This window comes from Chinchilla lanigera, unplaced genomic scaffold (genome assembly GCF_000276665.1).
Source record: "Chinchilla lanigera isolate Chin_1 unplaced genomic scaffold, ChiLan1.0 scaffold00077, whole genome shotgun sequence".
Lineage (NCBI taxonomy): Eukaryota > Metazoa > Chordata > Mammalia > Rodentia > Chinchillidae > Chinchilla > Chinchilla lanigera.
Window position 1 is genome coordinate 9,365,357 of NW_004955478.1, and position 21,544 is coordinate 9,386,900.

General features: G+C 38.4%; 1 protein-coding gene across 1 annotated transcript in view; it reads right to left on the minus strand.

Annotated features, from left to right (window-relative positions):
* Efcab3 (EF-hand calcium binding domain 3) overlaps positions 1-21,544 on the minus strand; it is a 494,429-nt gene that overhangs the window by 80,936 nt on the left and 391,949 nt on the right. The window contains exons 94-101 of the mRNA XM_005402243.2: positions 20,027-20,080; positions 15,278-15,382; positions 14,730-14,783; positions 12,905-13,009; positions 10,709-10,762; positions 6,976-7,080; positions 6,246-6,299; positions 1,931-2,035 (exon numbers count right to left, since the gene is read on the minus strand). Of these exons, the coding sequence (XP_005402300.2) occupies positions 1,931-2,035; positions 6,246-6,299; positions 6,976-7,080; positions 10,709-10,762; positions 12,905-13,009; positions 14,730-14,783; positions 15,278-15,382; positions 20,027-20,080 (636 nt within the window). The remainder of the gene's footprint in view (positions 1-1,930; positions 2,036-6,245; positions 6,300-6,975; positions 7,081-10,708; positions 10,763-12,904; positions 13,010-14,729; positions 14,784-15,277; positions 15,383-20,026; positions 20,081-21,544) is intronic.

Sequence of the window (21,544 nt, forward strand, 5' to 3'; positions counted from 1 at the left end):
ATCTGTATATTTAATCAATATTTTTCAAGTTACCAAAGCATGATGTTACAAAATCATGCATGGGTAGAAGATGGAAGTATAAGACTGATGGATTTTAACTTAGCAAAGTTTAAAAGTTCATCGATACAGTTTCTGATCCCACATTGCATTAAACTTTAAGAAGCTACCACTCATTGGGCTTTGGGGTAATAGCAAAGAAGAATATAATTATCTGGAAACATTCCTTCTTTTGTAAATTGTTTACACCTGTTTGAAGCAAGATTGTCTTTCTGTCAACCAAAACGACAGGTAATAGATTGAATTCAGCAACAGATATGAGAACCCTGTCAGACACTGAAGTGAGTACAAATATGTAAAACATTATCTTTCTTCGCACTATGTTTTTTGTTTTGGAAAAATATGTTTTAGCACGTAATGGGTTTATTATTTTTATTCAAAATGCATCAATACAGAAATATTGTTCAAATGTGTTTGAGTTTCTAGTACAATAAATATTAATAGATAGCTATTCCCACCCACACAGCTTCAAGAAGTTCTGAGACTAAGAGGTCTGAGAACTTCTGAGTTATGAGGTGCGCATAGTAACGGGTAAATTCAGTTTGCTTGCTGTTGCTTTGTACAACTGCAGCACATGTGACTTAGCCCAGGAGAGCTGCATCCCCAAACCTTCCTAGCCCTCTTGTAATTCTGCATTTTTTCATCTACTGTCAGATCTGAGGACAGGCACAGATCTCTGTTTCTCTTGGGATTCCATGCTGCTATAAAGATATTTGAGAGTAGCCTTTTCCACGGGTAAGATCCCTGGTGATCTGCACCCTCATGTGAGTCCCCACACTCAACTGGGGGCTTTGGTGAAGAAAGAAATTGCTCTTTTTCAGTCTGCACCCTTTCAACTCAGCCCCAATTCCATCTCCGTTGTGCTTCCCCCTGATACATCCGTATGACTACGTCTTTATATCCTCTTCTCCCACCCTGTCCTTTCTATTGGTCTTGTCATCTCTTTGTTATCTCATCTTCTACATCTTCCTCTTTAATTCCATTTCCTATCCCTTACACATTCCTCTATGGTGTCTTTCCATTCTTTTTGGCATTTTATTTCTCATAAGAACACCCTGAAGCGCTGTTTCAACTCTTCTTATGGCTTTTCTTTTCCTTTTTTTTCTTTTTTCCAGTATCGGGAATAGAACTCACAACCTTGCGCTCGCCAGGCAGGTGCTGTGCCGCTGAGCTAAATCCCCAGCCCCCTTCTCATGGCTTTTCAATACCTTCCTTAAAGATGAATAACACTGTCATTAGGGAATGGATTTTCTTATTTTATGGAAAAAATAAAACAAGATTTCATAACAAAATAATAGGAGAATAGCAATAGTTAATACATTCTATGCCATTATCTTCAAAGTACAAGAGATGAGCATACAAAATTCTCTAAACAATATTAGCACAAACCTTTCTTTTCAATGAACTAAGAGAAACTAGTAGTATAACTAATTTGTATTCTTTTCCTTTTGCTTCCTTCCTTTCCCCCCTCCCCTACCTTTGATCTTCTTTTCTTTTGAGTGGTTCTAGGGAATGCACTTTTAATCACCAGATATTGGTGCCTGCTAAGTACATCGATAGCTCAGTTCAACTCTGCGCTCGGTGGCATTCTTTTCATTGTGTTCCCTCTGCTCTCCTTCCTCTCCCCTCTGTTACTGGATTTCGGCAGTCATACAGGCTATAAACCTCTGCCTCACATTTTCAGGGTCTTCCTCTCTTTGAGACACTTCATCAAATCAGTCTTGTCCGTATTCCCCGGTGTGGTTCCCTACGCCAGGGCCTCATCAAGAGCCTCTTAAGTCACGTCTCTGCCCCACTTTCTCTCCTTCCATCACGCCTCCCCCTGCTATCGGACTGCACGGGCCCACAAGACAAAGATGTCTTAACTGCTCACCATTAGCTGGTAGGTGAGCCTGCAGGTCTTTGATTTCTGTTTCTTCAAGTGTGAAGCCAGTGTTTTGTAACACATTTTTTAAGTCACGGATATTGACCTTTCCTCCTTAATAAAAACAAGGAAAGGTAGATAAGGATGTTTTGTTAGAAAACAAAAACTGCAAGCCAGGATCTTCTACCTAAAACTGAGAGCACAGAGAAACTACAGCAAGCCATGCGGGAGTCAGGACTATGCGTCCATAATTAAACTTCCGGGGGAATTACACTGGGAGAAGAGTGTGTGTCATTGCTAGTGGGTTAGAGATGACAACCAAGTCATGCTGTTCTGGCCAAAAAGTAAGATTCGAAACCTGCTACAGGAACAGTGAGTTACCTCCCAATGTAATTGTACATACAGGAGAGCGTACTTAATGAGGAATTTCTAAAAACCACTGATGTAGTTTTTATCAAATCAATCTGAATAATGAGGGTTTACAAAGTCAATATTATACATTTCAGATGAGTTAAGTACATGTAAAAAGCAAAACAATAAAAAAAGGAGAAATCACAAAAGATGGATAAAATTAAATAAAAATTTAGAAGTTCATATACAGTACAATACAATGCAGTGTAATAGACGGTAGATTGTAGATGTCTAGGTCTTGGAAGATAGGGAGGGTATGGGAAGTGACTGCTACTGGGCATAGAATTGTTGCTCTTTCTTTCTTTCTTTCTTTCTTTCTTTCTTTCTTTCTTTCTTTCTTTCTTTCTTTCTTTCTCTTTATTTATTTCTCTCTCTCTCTCTTTCTTCTTCTTTCTTTTCTTTCTTTCTTTTTCTTCCTTCCTTCTTTCTTCCTTTCTTCTTTTTCTCCTCCTCCCTCTTCTTCTCCTTCTTCCTTGTTCCTTTTCTTTTTTTCTTCTTCTCCTTTTCTTTCTCTTTTTCCTCCTCCTCCTCTTCTTCCTCCTCTTCCTCTTCCTCTTGCTCCTCCTCTTCCTCTTCTTCCTTCTCTTTCTTCTCTTTCTCCTTTTTCTTCTTTAATGAAAGAGAGGTTTAGTTTTGTGCAAAGTTTCTTTCTGGGTCGATAGACCATTCTAAATTTGATTGTGTTGATGATTGTACAACTTCTCTTTTTTTTTAGTTTAGAAGAGTTTTATTGGAAATAAGAATCCTTGGAAATAGCTCCCGAGTTTCTAGGAAGGGTCTTGAATGGCTGACCACATGGTTTCTCAATTTCAGGCTAGTTATAGATAAGGAGAACACAGGTATTACTTAGTTGTCTAGTGGTCATCTATCACAGGTGGCTGTGTGGATTATTTATTTAAAACAGGGTCTCCGTACATAATTCAGGATGACCTTCAACTCACTGGGTAGCCTAGGCACATAATGGTTGTGCAGGCATGTACAACCATAACCAGATAGCTCTGTGGATTCAGAATGATCAGCTGGAACTCAGGCTCTATAATCCACTTCCTCAGCAGGCAGGATTTGAAGAAAACTGGGATTTTAGAGAAAAACTGGTTACTGTGAATTTTCAATTCCTCAGAAACCAGGCGCTTAGTAGGGAGTGGCCACATCTCAGTTTAGTGAGGAGCGGGCTGTATTCCTTATTGTCTAATGAAACTCACTATAATTTAAATTCTGCAAAAATCAGGAACTTAGTAGGAGGGAGTGGCTGCAACTCCTTTTCGTAGGGAAGGGGCTGGTTTCTAGGTTGCCTGAGAAAGTTCAGCCTTTGTCCAAAGTCCTAGTTCACGGTCTAATCTATTTCAATTCCCACCAATATGGTTGATTATCCAACTCTATCTCAGGTCCTTTCCCTAGCTAGCTGCCTCACTCATAAGCTAACCACATGAACTATTCTCTACGCTTCCCCCTCTGAACAGGTATCCCCAATGGCTGATAGGCAAAAGGGGCTGAAGACTGAATTCAGCTGCCTTGAGCTGAGACGGATTGATGTAGGGGAGATGGAATCCAGAATTTTCTCAAGAGAGCTAATCTAAGAGGCTCAGAAATCATGTTGGGGTTCAGCAGTCATGAAGTCATGTTGGGGCTCAGTGGTTACCATAATAAAACTGGGTCTTCTATTAATTTTTGCTTCAAAAGTCACAGTGGGGCTTATTTTCAGAGGATGTCTTATTTTTTTCATGTACAGTAAGTCCTCAATTGAATGAATGAGTTCTGTTCAGGCAGAACACTTGTATGCTGGATTCATTTGTAAGTCTGGAAAAGTGAGTCTTATACACCTTTGACGCATATATACAATGTAAAGCATAAAAAATTCACTTGCTCCATGATCTTGTCCTTGTTCTTCAGTGGTTGAACAATTCGTGTTATAAGAACAAAGCAGTGTCTATCATCTTCTTGCCTTTGTCTGATCTCCATTATTTTCACTTTTGCTTCCATGGTTATTGCTTTGCACACCCTGGCATCCCCTCCACATCACCGCTGCTTTTCCTCTTGCGTCCGGACATCGTGGGCCGTGATTGAGCGCTGTGCCGCTGTGCACTCTCGCACGCTACATTAAGCACAGCAGCACGTGAATTCTTCACCCAAGTCACGACCTCTTGCAGGCCAGGCCTCACAGAGTTTCCCCTCAATCAAGTGTTTGTCAAACACTTATGGGACAGGAATGGCAACAAAAATGATGACCGTGAATGACAGTCCACACAAAACAGCGAAACATCGCAGGCACCAACATTCGGAAAATGTTTCTTCATTTCGTGGAGTTGTGTTCCGCATGTGCGCTGCACTACGCAGTGTACTGGGCTATGAAGATTCATATTAGAAACAGCCACGCCTGGTCACTTTCAGGAGTGCACATAATTTGTGCGCTGGGCATTTGGCGGAAAGTCTCAAGCTCATCTCTTTACACAGGTGTCTACATCTCGTCCAAAGGTGCTTGCTTTGGTATTTACCAACACTTCATTACAATTCTTAAGATCGTTTAGTTATTAACGTCAATTATATCATTCACATCTAATTATATATTATTATTATTTTATAATTCCATACATCCTCTGTGTGTTGTAGCGGATGTACTAAATGCATCCACCCATCTGGCTGATGACCCTGACTGGGACTTATTTTGGGGGTAGGACTTACAAGCAACCCGGAAAACCAGGCTAGGTCTTATTTTCAGGGGTCTGGACTCTTTTCAGAGGGTCATCCTGGTGGGCCCTGGTGAGAAGTCTGGCACGTTCATTACTGGTTCCCACTGCAGGACCATTTGGAATGTGACAGCCTCTGAAAAGTGTCCACATTCTTTGGCTGGCTGTCGCATGCTGGGTCGCAATGCACATTTCGTCACAGGCAGCTGGATACGTCAGGTGCTCGGGCCTCCTAAGCTCTTATCTCAGTGGGACTTCCATTTGTCGTGGGAAAAATAACTTCCAACCTAGAAGATGGCAGAGGTGCTGAGTTTGTGGGCTCACAACTTTGAGGAATGAAGTTAAAAATCAAAGGAGGCGGTTAGGAGAGTTTTACTGGGAATAGGAAGAGTAGGTCCTGGGTTTCCAGGAGGGGTTCCGAGTAGGTGGCCTGATAGTTGTACAACTTCTGTTAATACACTAAAGCCTTCTGAACTATTCACTTTTTTTTTTTGAGACAAGGTCTCACCATGTAGGATAGGCTGGCCTTAAACTCACTTATGTAATCCAGGCTGGCCTTAAACTCATGGAGATCCTTATGCCTCAGCCTCCTGTATGCTGGGATTACAGTACTTTAAATGGGTAAATTATATGGCTTGTGAACTATAAATCAATAAAGCTGTTGCAAAAAAAAAATTACAAAATAAGATGTAAACACAACCAATTGGGAAAATACATATTGTAGATATAGCAATGTGATTATGTGTAAAAGAGGTGATTCAAATTAACAGGAAAATGTTCAGAGTTCGGTAGGACAATGGGTAAATCTCCTGAATAAAAAATTCAAAGGCTAGAGGAATAATCATATAAAACATTTTTAGCTCCATTGATAACAAAAAAGTCAAAAGTATAATTCGATCAATTTTTTCATCTATCAAATTAGCAAGACAAAAATATGTGGATTAAATGTAGGATATATAAAATAGTAAGAGTTTAATTACAGTACACACATGCACAGGAACAAGAACAGAAGTATCTATAATAAAATTGATAAAACTGATTGAAATTATGGATAATTACATTTTTTTCTGTATGCTACTCTTTATATCCCAATTATTCTTAACTACCTAGCGCCTAGTAGATTCCTGAATCTGTTGAATAAAATGCATTGCTTTCTACTTATTTATATCAGAAAAATACCAGGTAGAATGGCGTCAATTGTTACTGTCCTTATCCTTGTTCACACTCACTTTTGAAGGACTTCATCCCATTCAGGAGGTCTTTCTTAAACACCTTTTTATTAGCTGTAAGGTATAATACAATGATGTTTTTGGACAGTCATGAAAATCAGCATCTGTACTTACAAAAAGTGAAAATTTAGGAATTTATCACAACTCATTCTCAATGCAAAATACCTAGAAAACTCAGTGCCGGGTACCTTCCAGTATCTATTGGAAAGAAAAAGCGATCACTAGCGCCTTCCCGCCGTGCTGAAAGACAAAAGCCTCGCTTTTTCCTGATTTCTCCTTTCTCTTCTTTCTTTAGCTTTCCCACCCTTCTGTCCTTTCAGTTTTTTCCAGTTACACTGTATACCTTTATTTCCCCCAAAGGGACAAAAGAACAGAAGGGACTTTTGACTGAAGAGGGCTCTGTTTCCTAAGCTAAAATCTAAAGAAGAACAGGATTTTAGAAATGCTAGCTAGGACTGAATCTTTTGAAATAGTATTTTTTCTTTCCAAAAAAGTATTTCAAATGGATGCAAAATGTTTTAAACATTAGCATTATTAACACAAAACTTTTATGAGACCAATCTTTCCTGCAGTTTCCTTTAAGAGGGCAGGAGCCCAGGGAAATGGACATGCCCCTCACTCTTCCACAGTGTAGGGATAGTACTGTACACGTAGGGGTTCATCAATAAATGTTTGTTGAATGAATTTATTTTTAAATTATCGGTGAAGTAGAACACAATGAAACGCTTACCAGAAATGGGCAGAGTTTTCAGCAGCTTTTTGTGCTCTTTGTCTGTGATGTGTATTCCCATGTTGCCCAAAACATTTTTCAGGTCCCCAGCATGAAACTTTTCTCCTTTAGAAAAAGGGAAACAGTCTTTGGTGAGGATATGTATAACATGTGTGTGTGTGTGTGTATTTGTATACAGATATATCAAATTTATCCTTCTTAGTTGAAGAGGGAGAAGACTTGTTTAGCTCTTCCGAGTGAGGAAGGGGAGTTAGAAATTTTTCATCTAACCTAAGTAGAAGAGACTATCATAACTATAAAACAGTACCATATAAAGTAAAATAGCGTGTAATTTCTCAGTGACTTTGACTCTGATGTCTTACGTAAATAATTCAGCAACTATAATAATAGTTTTCCTTTTTCTCTTTTTCATCTTCTTTCAGTCCTCATTGTCCTCTTTCCATTTTTTTTTCTTTTTTGTTGTTTTGAGACAGGGTCTCACTATGCAGTTCAGGCTGGCCTTGAGCTCACTGTGTAGCCCCCAGGCTGACCTTGAGCTCGCAATGATCCTCCTGCCTCAGCCTCCTGAGTGCTGGGATTACAGGCATGTGCCACCACGCCCGGCTCCATTTTTTCTTGAATATGGCATATTTAAAAGTGACGATAAAAGCTGTACTATGTTGCACCTTGAGTGAATTCCTACTATATCACCGTAAGCTTTGGGAAAGCAGGAATCATGTTTTTCTCTCAAAATGTAGCTGTGCACTGCATGTCTGCTTTGCCAGTTGGCCCCATGTCAAATTTTGCCAATACAGTAAAATGTGCTAAAGTCTGAAAGGTAGGATGGAAAAGGTTCTCCCTGAAGCTGTAGCCGAATCCATGTCGTTTTACCTCGTGGAATTAGTTTACTCTGCCATCCTCCTCACACTAGCATGAGGTCCCAGAGTTCTAAGGTAAAATCTGTAAGTCTAGATTCATTCAAATTGTGACTCAAGGATGCACGTAAAAGAAAGACCTTTTCAGATCAGGGTTCACCCTTACTGAAATAACTAAGAAGTAGGTATGTCAAGAAGAACGAAACCGAACCCCGAAAAAATAGAAAGAAGCAGTGGTGAGCAAGTGGCAAGTATGTTTAAGTCTTGAGGGAGACTGATTAAAATTGCCGTACTCTCACTTTCCATGACTTTCATGACAAAAACCCCATTCCAGGTTAAATGCAGGTCCCTCTTCGGCTGTGCTAGCTGAGCTAGAACTGAAGTTAACTACGCTATTTTCCCTTTAAAATGACCATGGTGAACTTTGGGTGGACCCTTGCTGCTGCTGGGAAGCAGAGCTTCAGTGTTGCGCCTTAGATCACTGGCTTACTGAGAACACCCACACACCATCTGCTAGTTCATTAACTTCTCCACTCTTCTGGAGGACTACCTCACATCACTTGTTCCTGTCTAAACCACTGTTTCCTCCTCTTCTATTTGACCTCTTCTACTTCTATCCCTTTACCTTTAATTTAAAAAGAAAGATGTTCTGGGCATGCTAGTACATGCCTGCAATTCCAGATTTGCTTGGGAGGCTGAGGCAGGAGAGTTGCCCTGAGTTTGAGGCCAGCCTGGGCTCCACAGTGAGTTTAAGTTCAGCCTGAACTGTATAGCAAAACCCTGTCTCAAAAAGCAAAATCAAAGACCAACAAACAAACAAGGGAAGATTTCTTCCTGTGTCTGGTGGTACTGGGAATGGAATCCAGGGAGTGCTGACCTACATTTGCATGCCTGTAATCAGGAGGCTCAGGTAGGAGGAGTTCGAGGCTAGCTTGGACTACATAGTGAGTTCAAGGCCAGCCTGGACTAATCGCAAGAACATGCCTCAAAAAAACCAAAAACATTTTTTTTGAATCTTTCTTTCTTTCTTTCTTTCTTTCTTTCTTTCTTTCTTTCTTTCTTTCTTTCTTTCTTTCTTTCTTTCTTTTTCTTTCTTTCTTTCCTTCCTTCCTTCCTTCTTTCCTTCTTTCCTTCTTTCCTTCTTTCCTTCTTTCCTTCTTTCTTCCTTTCTTCCTTTCTTTCTTGTCTTAGACAGGGTCTCATTATGCAGTTCAAGCTGGCCTTGAGCTCACTTTGTAGCCCAGGCTGGTCTCGAACTCACAGTGAGCCTCCTGCCTCAGCCTCCCAAGTGCTGGGACAGTGGTCTTTTCTTGATACCACTTTTACCAGTTTACTACCACTTCATTCTACTACTTTGCTTCTTTTACAGAAAAGGTCCTCATATATTCACATTATTTCTAAACTGTATCCTCTTATTATTTTAAATTCACTACAAACGGGCTTCTTTCTAACATTTCCCTCCTACCTGAACTGCTTGCATGTGTAATCCTTCTCTCAGTGTTTATTTTAAAGTCCCCCATCCTAATTTAATATTTGGTATGGGATGTGGACACCATGTTCTCTTAATTTTCCCACTACATCATGGACAACTCCTTTTCTTCTTTAAGACCTCTTTATATTTACTGAAGCGCTCCCAGATTTATTTCTTGGTCCTTTACTTTTCTTTACTTATATTCACTTCTTGGGTGAATTCATTCAGTCTTATGTCTTAAAATACAATCTATATGCCTCTCATATTTGATTTTATATTCTTACTCAGTATATCTTTCTTAGAGTCACATCTGTCCAGTAACTTTGTACTGGGCATCTGAATTTTGGGGCTTCTAGATATCTCAAATTTTCCCCAGTGGAATTCTTAATTTCCTTCCATACAAACTTGTACTACTGGCAACCTTCTTTATTATAGTTTACCTTCCCATTTTGATCAAGACAAAACTCTTAGACTCATTCTTGACTTTGCGTTTTCTAGTACTTTATGTCGAATTCATAAGGAAATTCTGTTGTCTGTTTAAGAATATCGCCAGAATCCAATTACTTTTCATCGTCTCCATTGCTTTCTACCCTGGCTTATGTCATCATTGTCTCTGCTCTAAGGCTCTAGTTGTTCTCCCTGTTTCTAGTGGGAAATCCTCCCCCTGCTCCTGTCTGTTCTCAACAAGAGTTGAGAAAGCTCTGATTAAAACAGATCACATCTTGCCTCTACTTTAAATCCCGCAGTGTCTTTCCATTTGTCTCAGAAAATAAGCCCAACTCCTTGTGAGGGCTTTCAAGGCCCGGCTGATCTTGCATCTGTCAGTTCTCCGCATTCCCTATTACTTTTTTCCTTTAATTTCCAAGTTGCAGCTATATTGGCTTTATTGTTGGTCTTTGAACAGTCCAGGTATGCTCCTGCCTTTGGGCCTCTCTCTTTGTCTCCTCTGATTGCAGCTCTCTTTATTTAGGAGTTTCCACATGGCCAAAACACTCACCTCCTTCAGGTGCTAGCTCAAATGTCGTCTCAAATTTCTATCTAAAAAACACAATCGTCCTCTCTCTCCAAGACATGTGGCCCTCTCCCTGCAACACACCCTTCTTTCCCAAATTCCTTTACTGTGTCTCACTTTTCATAGTATTTATTACTTCCTAATGCACTATATTTTATATATATATAATTATTTACTGCTTATTTTCCCTGACAGAATGTAAGTTTCACAGGGACAGTGATCTTTGTTTTGTTTACTAAACTATCTTAAGTACCTAGAATAATGCCTGGCATGTAGAAAATATTAAATAAGTAGTTGTGAAATGAATGTACAGAAGAAACATTATAGTGTTAACATATACCTCAGTATTAAACTTGAATAACATATATAAAATACTCACTGTAACATTTTACTCACCTGTAATCTTTTTAATTTCAGCCATCAACACATTCAAATCAACCTTCCCATTATCTTTAGAAAGAAAGCATCAAATAGATTTATAGAAAATTTATGGAAAATGCTTAAGTTGCAACATATAAAAAATTCAATCATTGAAAAACATTTCCCTAGAAGTTTATTTTTTATTAGATCCTCACAAATTTATTAATATAGCTACCGCTATCTACCCTATAAATTATAAAAATCAACCTAATACAGTGTATGAGCAAAGTTGAAGGTACTACCCTTTACAACAACTTATTACTTATTGAGTTTTTTCAGGGATTAAATTTTTTTTGAGAATGAAAAAGTTTGTTTAAAAACAGTGTTTTCATTTTTTTCAATGCCAACTTAACCATCGGGCGATACTCACAGTCACAAGAGAGCTGCGAAGGATCAGGGTTGGTGCACAGGTCCGGCCGCGCTTAGACGGCCAAGGTGATGCTCATCACCTTGATGTACTCAGTTAAAGTCCACTTATAGCAAAACGTTTTTTTGCTCTTCAATAACTTTTACAATTTAAAGGCATTTCCCACAAACCACGTACCTAGTTTCTTTGCTCATTATTTCTCGAATTAAAGTTGGAAGCTAATAAAGGTCAATGGATATGTTTCAGTTTGTAAAACTGCAAATCTGAGAAATGATGGATTGAGATGTTGAGAAAGTAGCTGAAGGTACTATTCCTCTCATAGGCAAGACTCAGTCTGGAGCCTTAAAGCTGCCAGTGAGCACCCTCATTTTCCACTATGACTTGGTCAAAGGTGCTGATCCAGTACTGCTCAAATATGTTGGAGCAGATATTATTTGTAATATCCCTAAGATTTTTAAGTTTTCCTGAGGGTGAGATACCAAGAATCACTAGTATTCTTACTTTTATCTAGGCATTAATGGTATGCATAAGATTGATGCTACATAAGCATTTACTAAATAATAGAACAAACTGCAAACATTATTGAGAATGAATTAGCTTTAAAAGCAATTTATATTCCAGGTTCTTAGGTGCAGAATTTATCCTTGCTTGAACTTTTAAAATGCTTTCTCAGAAATGATAGTTTTTTTTTGTTGGTATCTTTTATAGTTATATAATGTATTATTAATATTATTACTGTGATAATTTTCAAAAGGATAAGGAAGAATTTTTTTTTTTAATTAAAGTCTGTGCCTGTAAAGGACAGATGCTACTACATTCTTAACTTTGTGTGTCTATAGTTAATTTTACTGTGGCCTTTTGAGCCCTGAATCAATTTTCTATGCTGTCTCAGATGATTACACAGGTGTACAAGGTACTCCACAAAAATTATATCAATAACCTCACATTTCAACTCACTATGCTAATGGTGTTCCAAGATACTAGGAAAAGATGGCAGCCATAAATATATATATGATATATTATATAGATACTTTTATATTTAATATAGTATATCTAATATATATGCTATTTATCACATTGGTAGATTAAAAAATAAATTTTTAAAAAAGAAAAAGTCAGTTTTGGAAAACCTGTTTACCTCTCACTAAGGCAAATGTCAGTTCCTGATACAAAATAAACATTAAAGTTAATGGAGTATAACAATGAAAAGTACTACTGATTTGGAAAAGTATGTACAGTATTAATTGAATTCAATTAATATTATATTTTTACTACTTCCTCTAGGGGGCAGGTTGCCCCTAAATTTCCTGATTAATTTTTCTTTTCAATTCTACTGGCATGAGATCATCTAATATATGGCATGTTTAATTCCTAACATTACTGGATAATATCCTAAATTTGCTAATTCTATCAGTTCATAATTGATTTCTCTCTGCCATAGTTTCCTTATGTGTAAAAATAGAACCTAGGTTAATGTATGTAAAATGTTTAGAACTTTACACATGCCAGGACTGTGTAGTGTTTACTAGTCACCACTATTTACTGCTGGATTAGTTTTAGGGACTAAAAATTCAGTACCCTGAGTACCCTTGCTAGTCCTTGGCATTTCCCATGGTGTTACAGGGAGAGTTGGCACTTGCCATTTGTGTCGGTGATTCTTTGTAAGTGGCAGCCACTGGGCTCAGCGTGGAAGGAAAAGGCTTTGTTCTTTCTTTTTCTTCTATCTTCATTCATTTCGGCTCCATTTCCAGTGTCCTGCTAATAAATTTTACTAAGAGATAAAAGTATTGATTTTCAAAACTTACCGTCAACTAGCAGATGGTCCTTCAGTGCTTGGATTTCTTTCTTCTTGAGATCAATTCCTGCATTTTTAATAAAAATTTCCGCCTTATCTGAAGACACCTTTGTCCCTTAGGAGAGAAGGAGATAGATAAGAGAAATATTTGCAGTGATATAAAGCGTGGGTCATTTTCCTTCATGCCTAGCATCAATACTACATAGAGAACAGAGAGCAAAGAACAAACTACTCAAGTGAACACGGTTTTGGAGTCTAAATTATGAATTTCTAAGCCTGGACCCATGGAATTCCGTTGTGAATTTTAGGAGAATCTTATGTTGGGGATTGATCCTACAGCCTCACCCAGGCTAAGCACCTGCTCAACCACTAAATTATATGCTCAGGTTGGCTTTTAGAAGAAATTTTAAGGGAAGAAAGTGAAGAGTTAGCTCTGGTGAGCTGTGGCAAAGATCAAAATCAACCTTGCAAATGTGTCCGCCCAGGAGAATTTAAAACTTGCTAAATTCATGGAGGAAAAAAAACCAAAAAGTCCATGGATTTATCATAGTCATAATTCTCTAGGAACCTTCTTATTTTTAAACTGATAGGTAAAAACATAAACATTGTACATATTAATGAATAATGTGATGTTCTGATACATGTATGCATTGTGTAATGTTTAAATCGGGTTAAATGTATCCATCTCCTCAAACACTTATTTCTCGATAGTGAAAACTTTTAGAATACTTCTAGCTTTCTGAGACTGTACAGTTCATTGTAATTATGCACAGCACCCTACTCTACGATAGCACACCGGAGCTTCTTGCTCCTTTCTATAACTTGGTACCCAGCGGTACATACTTTCCCATCTGCCCCTCCTTCCTCTCTAGTTCCCACAGGCTCTGGCAACCACCATTCTACTCTAAACCTCCAAGAAACGAACCTTTCTTTCCGCATTCCACATATGAGTGAGATCATGTGGGGCTTGTCACGCTCTGCGGGGCTGACGGCACTTAATGATCTCCACTTCCACCCATGTTGTTATAAATGGCAGAATTTCACTCTTTTTATGGATGATGTATATATACCACATTTTAAAAAACCCAATTTTTTGTTGTTGTTGTTGTTTTTTTTCCGGAACCAGGAATCGAACTCATGACCTTGCGCTTGCCAGGCAGGTGCTGTGTCACTGAGCTAAATCCCCAACCCTTAAAACCCACTTATTTATTGATGAATATTTAGGTCATCTCAATTTTTTAGCTATTGTGCATAACACCCTGGGAAGTTTTAATATCATATGTTTAATACCATATGTTTTAATATCATATGTTTAATATCATATGTTTTAATATCATATATTTAATATCATATGTTAATATCATATGTTTAATATCATAAGATTGATATGACTGGAATAGGCAAATACTAAAAAAGCAATACTGTTTTGGAGTCTATAATATTTAAATCATTTTAGTGACAGTAGCGTGCCTATAACCTGGACAGAGAAACACTGAATTAATAAACAGTTGGAACACCAAGATTAAGAGTCTGAAAATTGTAAAGAAGAGGTTTTAAAACAAACTTGTAGAGGGCTGAGGATTTAGCTCAGTGGCATAGTGCCTGCCTGGCAAGTGCGAGGTCATGAGTTCAATTCCTGGTACTGGAAAAAAACTAAAAAAACAAAACAACAACAACAACAAAAAACCAAACTTGTACCAACTCCCTACAATGAATGTAAACACTGTGTACTGCAAACACATATGAATAAAAAAATAAAAATTTAAAAACCCAATAGTACAGGTCAAGGACTAGTTTTACTTGCTGAGAAAAGAATCACCATGGTTCTCACTCACCTTTGAGACTCTCCAGGGCTTTCATCAATCTGTTCTTATACACACTTCCTTTGGCTATAAGAGAGGGAAAAAGTAAACTCTCAGGCAATAATCCAAATACTCAAAAGTAGCATAAATGTGCATAATTTAGGAAGCACAGAAGTTTAAATGCCTTACTCTAGAAATTAATTTTTTTAACTTTCAATAGTAAAACTCAGCTGAGTATGGTGGCTCAGGCCGGTAATCCCAGCCACTCAGAGGACTGAGGCAGGAGAATCACTGGTGTGAGGCCAGCCCGGGCCACCTAGTGAGATCCTATCTCACAATAAAAAGGGTTAGGGATACGGCTCAGTGGTACAGTGCTTGTGCAGGAGCAGGCTCTAGGCCCTGGTTCAGTTCCCAGTGTGGCCAAGTGATAAGGTGACATTCAAGAGTGCAAGCGGCTCTCTGTTGGATGACAGCCTTTTGGTGATGGGGATGGAGCGTCCTTACGTATGGAGTGTGAGCTACAACAGTTCGTCTGCTCAGCCTTCCTCAAAGGCTATGTTGTGGGACTTTTCAATGCTCACCATCAGCTGGCAGATTATGCCGTAGTTTCTTGGCTTTATCCTCGGTGAGGCTTATCCCCATAGTTTCCAGGAAATCTTCCAGGTTACTAGTGGCAACCTTCTCACCTTTAAAAAACAAAAAGTAATAAATGACAGTGTGAAGAATGAAGATTCAATATTATGAAAACTGGCTATGCGGCATTGTTGGCTGATTAAACATTCATGAAGTAAACCTGAGAAGAATGCAAGATGTAATTCTAGAGCTTTCTGGCTAGAGCAGTGATGGTCAAAGTTAGGCTCAAACACTGGTGAAGAGGCTGCATGAGGGAAGGAAACAACAAGAAAAGCTTTCTTATTAAAACATAATTTTGTAGCCGGGTGTGGTGGCACACGCCTGTAATCCCAGCACTCAAGAGGCTGAGGCAGGAGGACTGCTGCAAGCTCAAGGCCAGCCTGGGTTACAAAGCGAGCTCAAGGCCAGCCTGAACTGCATAGTGAAATTCTATCTCAAAGAGACAAAAAAAAATTAGTGCAAACTTTAGAATTTTGATTTGTAGCCTTCTGAATCACATGTCATAGGCTTGTGATAAGGCTTTTCTCTAGGCTTCTTTATTAACCTGACCCATGTCTTTCCCATTTCAGGGGTTTGGTGGGCCTATGAGCGGCTTCCCTCCGTGTACCTCTTGGGCTTCCTTCCACAAACGTAGCTAAAAAGTAGGGTGCAATTCCCTGACATTATCTCTTCGTGTGCCCCAGGAAAGCTGGTATGTAGAGTTCTCTTTATTCTTGGGAGTGAACGTAGAGTGCTAGAGGGAAACACACAGGGGTCAGCAAACTGTCGTAAGCAAGGGTAACACGCAGCTAACGAATGTGCGTCCTCACACACTTGGTTTTGGTTCTTTGTAATGCAGGTGGAAATCGCTGCTTATATTCGCCTCTTCCAACGTCTCCCGACCTGCTTGCAGGACGGCTCTGTGAAATTAATCACGGTTGCTTTCTCTGCTTGAAGCGTGGGTTTAAACGGACAGTTTGGCTGCCCTAACCATTTTCAGGTCCAACGTAAAATTTGCTTTCGGTCGTCCGGACCACAGCGTGAGGCTTCTGGTTGAAGGGGATGTCTAGGGAGGTAGCTGGCCATCTGCGTGAGGGACTGGGGAACATGGGCACGAGCGTTTTTCTTCAAGGTGCTTTAGATCTCCCTTGTAAGGCCTTGGGCCACCAGGGCTTATGATATCTGCCTGGAACCAGCTACAGAGATTGTTCTTCAGAGACAGTTAACTTTCTACTCTGCCAGTTTGTTCAGGCTTTTGACAAGACATGGATCTTCTTTCTCCAGGTTATTGATCTAACTATGCATTTTACTTGTATCATCCTCATTCTTTACAATTAAAGTCCCCACAAAAATGTCTGCCTTCTCTAGCCCATTTTGTATTTTATTTCTATGAATTTTTCTTTCCATTATTAGCTTGTTTTCAACCATTCCCAGTGTACCCTGTGGAACTTTAATTCCATATGAGTTTTTCTATTTCTTTAGACTCTTTATAGACTTTAACCTTATTTCCTGACTGAACCTGGCCTCTTCCTAATAGATTTTTGTATTACTTTTTTCTTCTTGAGTGAAAGCTGCTCATTTTTCTATCTCCACTGTCTTCAGACTTGGCATTCTTCTAGATCATAGTTGCTTCTTTCCAACTATAATGAAACCTCTACTCGAGATTTATAAATTTTTTTTTTTTGAGCCACCTCGTGTTTTCATGGTCATGTTAGAAGTTTGTTCCATAGCCCACAGTTGTGTTCTGTGATAGGTTCCTGCCTGGCCCTGAACACAACTTCCTTTTACCCTTCCCGCGTGCTCGGGAAGCCCCAATCAGCTCCCAACACGTCACTGAGCCCGCCCCTCAAGTTCCATCTCTAGCCAGAGTCCTCATAAACCCCCAGCCTCTTTTGTCTTCCCCAGAGGAGCCCTGTGCTGCCTGCAGTCCTTTCCTTTCCGGGTCGGGAGTAAAGGCCTTCTTCCCCATTTTTTTTGTTTCTTCTTCTGCACTGTAAACCTAACGTTCTATACCTAAACTTCTATACCCAAACTTGTGATCCTCCTGCCTCAGCCTCCGAGAGCACTGGCATTGTAGTATTTAAGACATGTACAAGCGTGCCCGGATTCCAACTTTTATAGGAAAAACTGATCCAACAACTCGGCCTCTAAATGCCTGGATCTTCTTGTCCTCAGTGGTCATCTTTTACGTTCTGTCTGGTTGCCCTTCACGAACCCGCCATGGACTCCATCATCACCTAGAAGTACTTCACCTCTAAAAATTCGTTTTTTTTCTTGCTGAATAAGTTTATTGGTCTTTACCTGAAAAGTCTTCATAGAAATTTGGTTTAACTCTCAGCAGCCCGCTCCTGAGCTCTGAGGAAACTTGCCTTCTTTTGAGCTACCTGGTCTCTCTTCTGGCAAGGGACATTTGGGGACTGCTCCACCTCTGCTTTTTAACTTTTCTCTTTGGCTTGTTTTCATAGACTGGATTCTCTCCTATAGCAGCATGAGCTTTCTTATACATGTCCCCCATTAAAAATCCTTTAAGTTCTAATAGACTGACTTCTGGGTAAAACCTGTTATTCTCTACAAGATTTCTTTTACTTCCTTATTCATACCACATCCATTATAACCTTTTTCCACTTTTATTCAAATTCACAATTTTCACTATAACTTCACTTTCTTCCCTGTCTCTACTAGACCACTTAATTACTCTCTTGACTTTCTGTGAATCTCATAGTCCCTTATTTACTTTCATCCCTTAAACTCATTATGTTTTCTTTCTTTGGCACATCAGCCTGAGAATGTCTTAATTTGTTCTAAATGAAGAGTATCATATAATCACATGAGCATCTGCCATTATTATAATGTTCAGCTATCACGTCTTCTGGTGCTTCTCAGAAATGCCTTCATGTTTACCTCATCAGCCTATTCTGTCAAAGCAATATGAAATCACCAACACGCTCCTTGATGTCCCTTATTCTTCTAAAATGCCCTCTCTGCAGTAAGTGATTGTGTTTCCTACTTAACAGAGAAAACCAAAGATTTAAGGTAAACGTCTTTGAATTTCACATGCACACCTACCTAGATCCTCTATCTTTGCATCCTTCCCGGCTTCAGGTTTGCTTGTCTCTGACAGGGAGGTGGCCTCAAATTCTTACTCACACATTCAATTGCTACAGGTTTAATTCCCTTTAGATGTCTCACAGCCCCACCCCATATGACCCAAATGGAAACACTATGCTTACTTCTAAAATTTATACTGAATTATTTATTTTGGTGAATGTCACTATCATTCATCCAATTATACAACTCAGAAACTAAGCAGTCATGCTTCACTCCTTTTTTCTCAATCTCTATACTGGATCAGTAGCCATGGTCTATAGATTTTATATCTGTAACTTCTCTTACATACAGTATATTTCTTCCTTAAAAGTCTCATAGATAGTAATTTAGTTCTCTTATTGTCTCTTGCCTGTACAGTTGCAATTTACTTCTTTCTTTTTTTTTTTTTCCTATACCGGGAATTGAACTCACTTCCTCGCTCTTGCCAGGCAGGCGCTGTGCCGCTAAGCTAAATCCCCAGACCCTGGCAATTTACTTCTTAATTGCTGTCTCTGATTCTATTACTATGCAAACACTTCCATGTGTCCTCTATATTGACGCTAGGGTAATCATTCTAATTTGCAAGTCTGATCACATAATATCCTGCTTAAAATCATACAATGACCCTGTATTCATACAGAATAAAATTCTCACTCCATTATTTGGTATTTAAGGCCTTCCATGATTTGTCCCTTGTATTAGTTTCTCGATGTATTATTTCAAACTTCAAATAATGCAGATTTTTTTCTCATAGTTTTAGACATCAGAGGTCCCAAATCAGTTTCAATGGCAAAGGAGCGGCAGGACTGGCTCTTTCAGGAGACCCGGGTGGAAATCAATTTCCTTGCCTTTTCTACTTCCAAATATGACTTAACTTCCTTAGCGTCTGCATTTTCTCCCATCTCCACAGCCAGCACTGTGGGACCTTCCGTTGTCTTACTGTTTTCTTACTTTTTCTGTCATCAGATCTGTCCCTGCCTCTCACATCTAGATACTTGTGATTACTTCTGTGATCAACCTGGATGATCAAGCAGAATCTCCCATCTCAGAATTCTTACTCAAAATCCTCAATCACATTTCCAAAGTCACTTTGTCATATAAGGTGACACTCACAGGGTCTGAGGATTAGGACCTGTATATCTTTGGGAGCCACCATGCAGCGCACCACACCCCTTCCTTGCACTTTATTTCTTGCCAAACTTGGGACAGTACTTTACGCTCCAGTTTTATGTTCCATACCAAATTATTTCTGGTTCCTTGAAGTGCCATATAGCATCTTCTTCGACCTTTTAATGCTCTTTTCTTTATCAGAAATGCTCATCTTACGCCAGCTGGGAAACATAGATTCATTTTTCAAGGATCAGTTCATGTCTTACCCCCTCTATTGTACCCTTTCGGAATCTCTCTCAGGTATAAGTGACCATATTGCCCTCCTAAACTTTAACAGGCTTTTAACACAGCACCTATGACATTCTATTGAATTTATTTGTATATATTTCCCCCTAACTACAAAGGACCCAACTACGTAAGCCTACACAACTACATAAAGTACTTCTATGATTGGTTTTTGAAGATCCCATACTCAGGATATAATATATGCCCCAAAATGAATTAGTAAAAATCTGACCCACCTGTAAAAAGATCTCCTGCATCCATTACCACATTCATATTAACCATTCCTTCCTCTGTAGGACAAGACAAAATTTTAAACATAGAGATTGTTATAGAAAAAAGGTCACAGATTGAAATGAAACACAAAATTCAGCAAATTTTTCTGATTTGCTCTAGAGTTCTCTTCCATTTTCATAGGATATTCCCTCCATTTATACATTTCTTCTTTTGGTTTCCTAATAACCTCAGCAGTACTCTCACATAGTGTTAAAGCATTGTTAAATTTGTGGACTGTTCTTTTTTAACGATAAATAAGATGAATCATTATTCATTTCCAAACATCTTCCTGTATATTTGTAACTCACTGTCTTATAGATATCTCAAACTTAACATGTGCACGACTGAAATGATTGTCTTGACAGTGTAACTGGAAATTCTTCCTGAATTCTTGAATTGGCTTATGATATAACTGATGACTTACACAAAGATACTTCCTCCACCACATTTTCTACATTTTTTGTAATTCACAATCAGCCACCAAGATCTACAAATTTTAAATTAAATCTTAAATTTAATTGTAACTTTTAAAAATTGCTTTTAATAAATGAATTTTAATTCTAAAATATCTCCCAAATCAGTGTCTTATCCATCATTAAGTTCACGACTGTTGCCCAAGGGCTCTTATCATTTCTTATTATATTCATGGAAATGCATTAAAAAATTGAGTCTTTTTTTAAAAAAATTGAGTCTTTGTTTCTGGTAATACCTACAACATTGCTATCAGTACTGAATTTCTGAAAGAAAAATATTTCAAATGTATCACTTCCTACAATATGAAGTACAAAATTGAAAGGAGATATAGACCATTCAGGTGTAACAGTTGGAAACTTCAATAGCTCACTCTCAAAATGTATAGAACAATGAAACAAAATCATTAGGGTAAAATGAACAATATCAACCAGGGTATTCCTAGGATAGGCCAAATGCTTTGTTATAAAAAAGGTATCATTCACTTAAAAAAGGATGGAACTAATACAAACTGTATTCTCTAACCAGAAAGCAATTAATTAAAAATGTAGAAGGAAATTTGGGAATTCATGAATATTGTATTAAACAACAAATTTTTAAATAATGTATGAAGAAATCACATGGGAAAGTAGAAAGCTTTTTGAATGGAATGAAATTGAATGAATTGAATGAGATGAATGAATTGAATGAAATGAAAGGACAATATGTCACAATTATTGGGATGCAGCTAAAACCATACTTAGAGGAAATTATATAGTGGTACACACCTGTATTAGAAAAGAAGAAAGACTTTTTTATTTTAAAGAGAGAAAAAAATGATACAGAATTTCAAAACAAGATGATAGGAAATTAACAATGGCTATTATACTACATGTTGTGATCTTCAAAGTAGTTGCTTCAGATTAGCAGATATAGGCATGAAAAATTGATCAATCAATATAAGCACTAACTATTCTTTTCAGTAAACTAATAGAAATTAGTGGTACAATTATCTTAGCTATCTTCTGTCT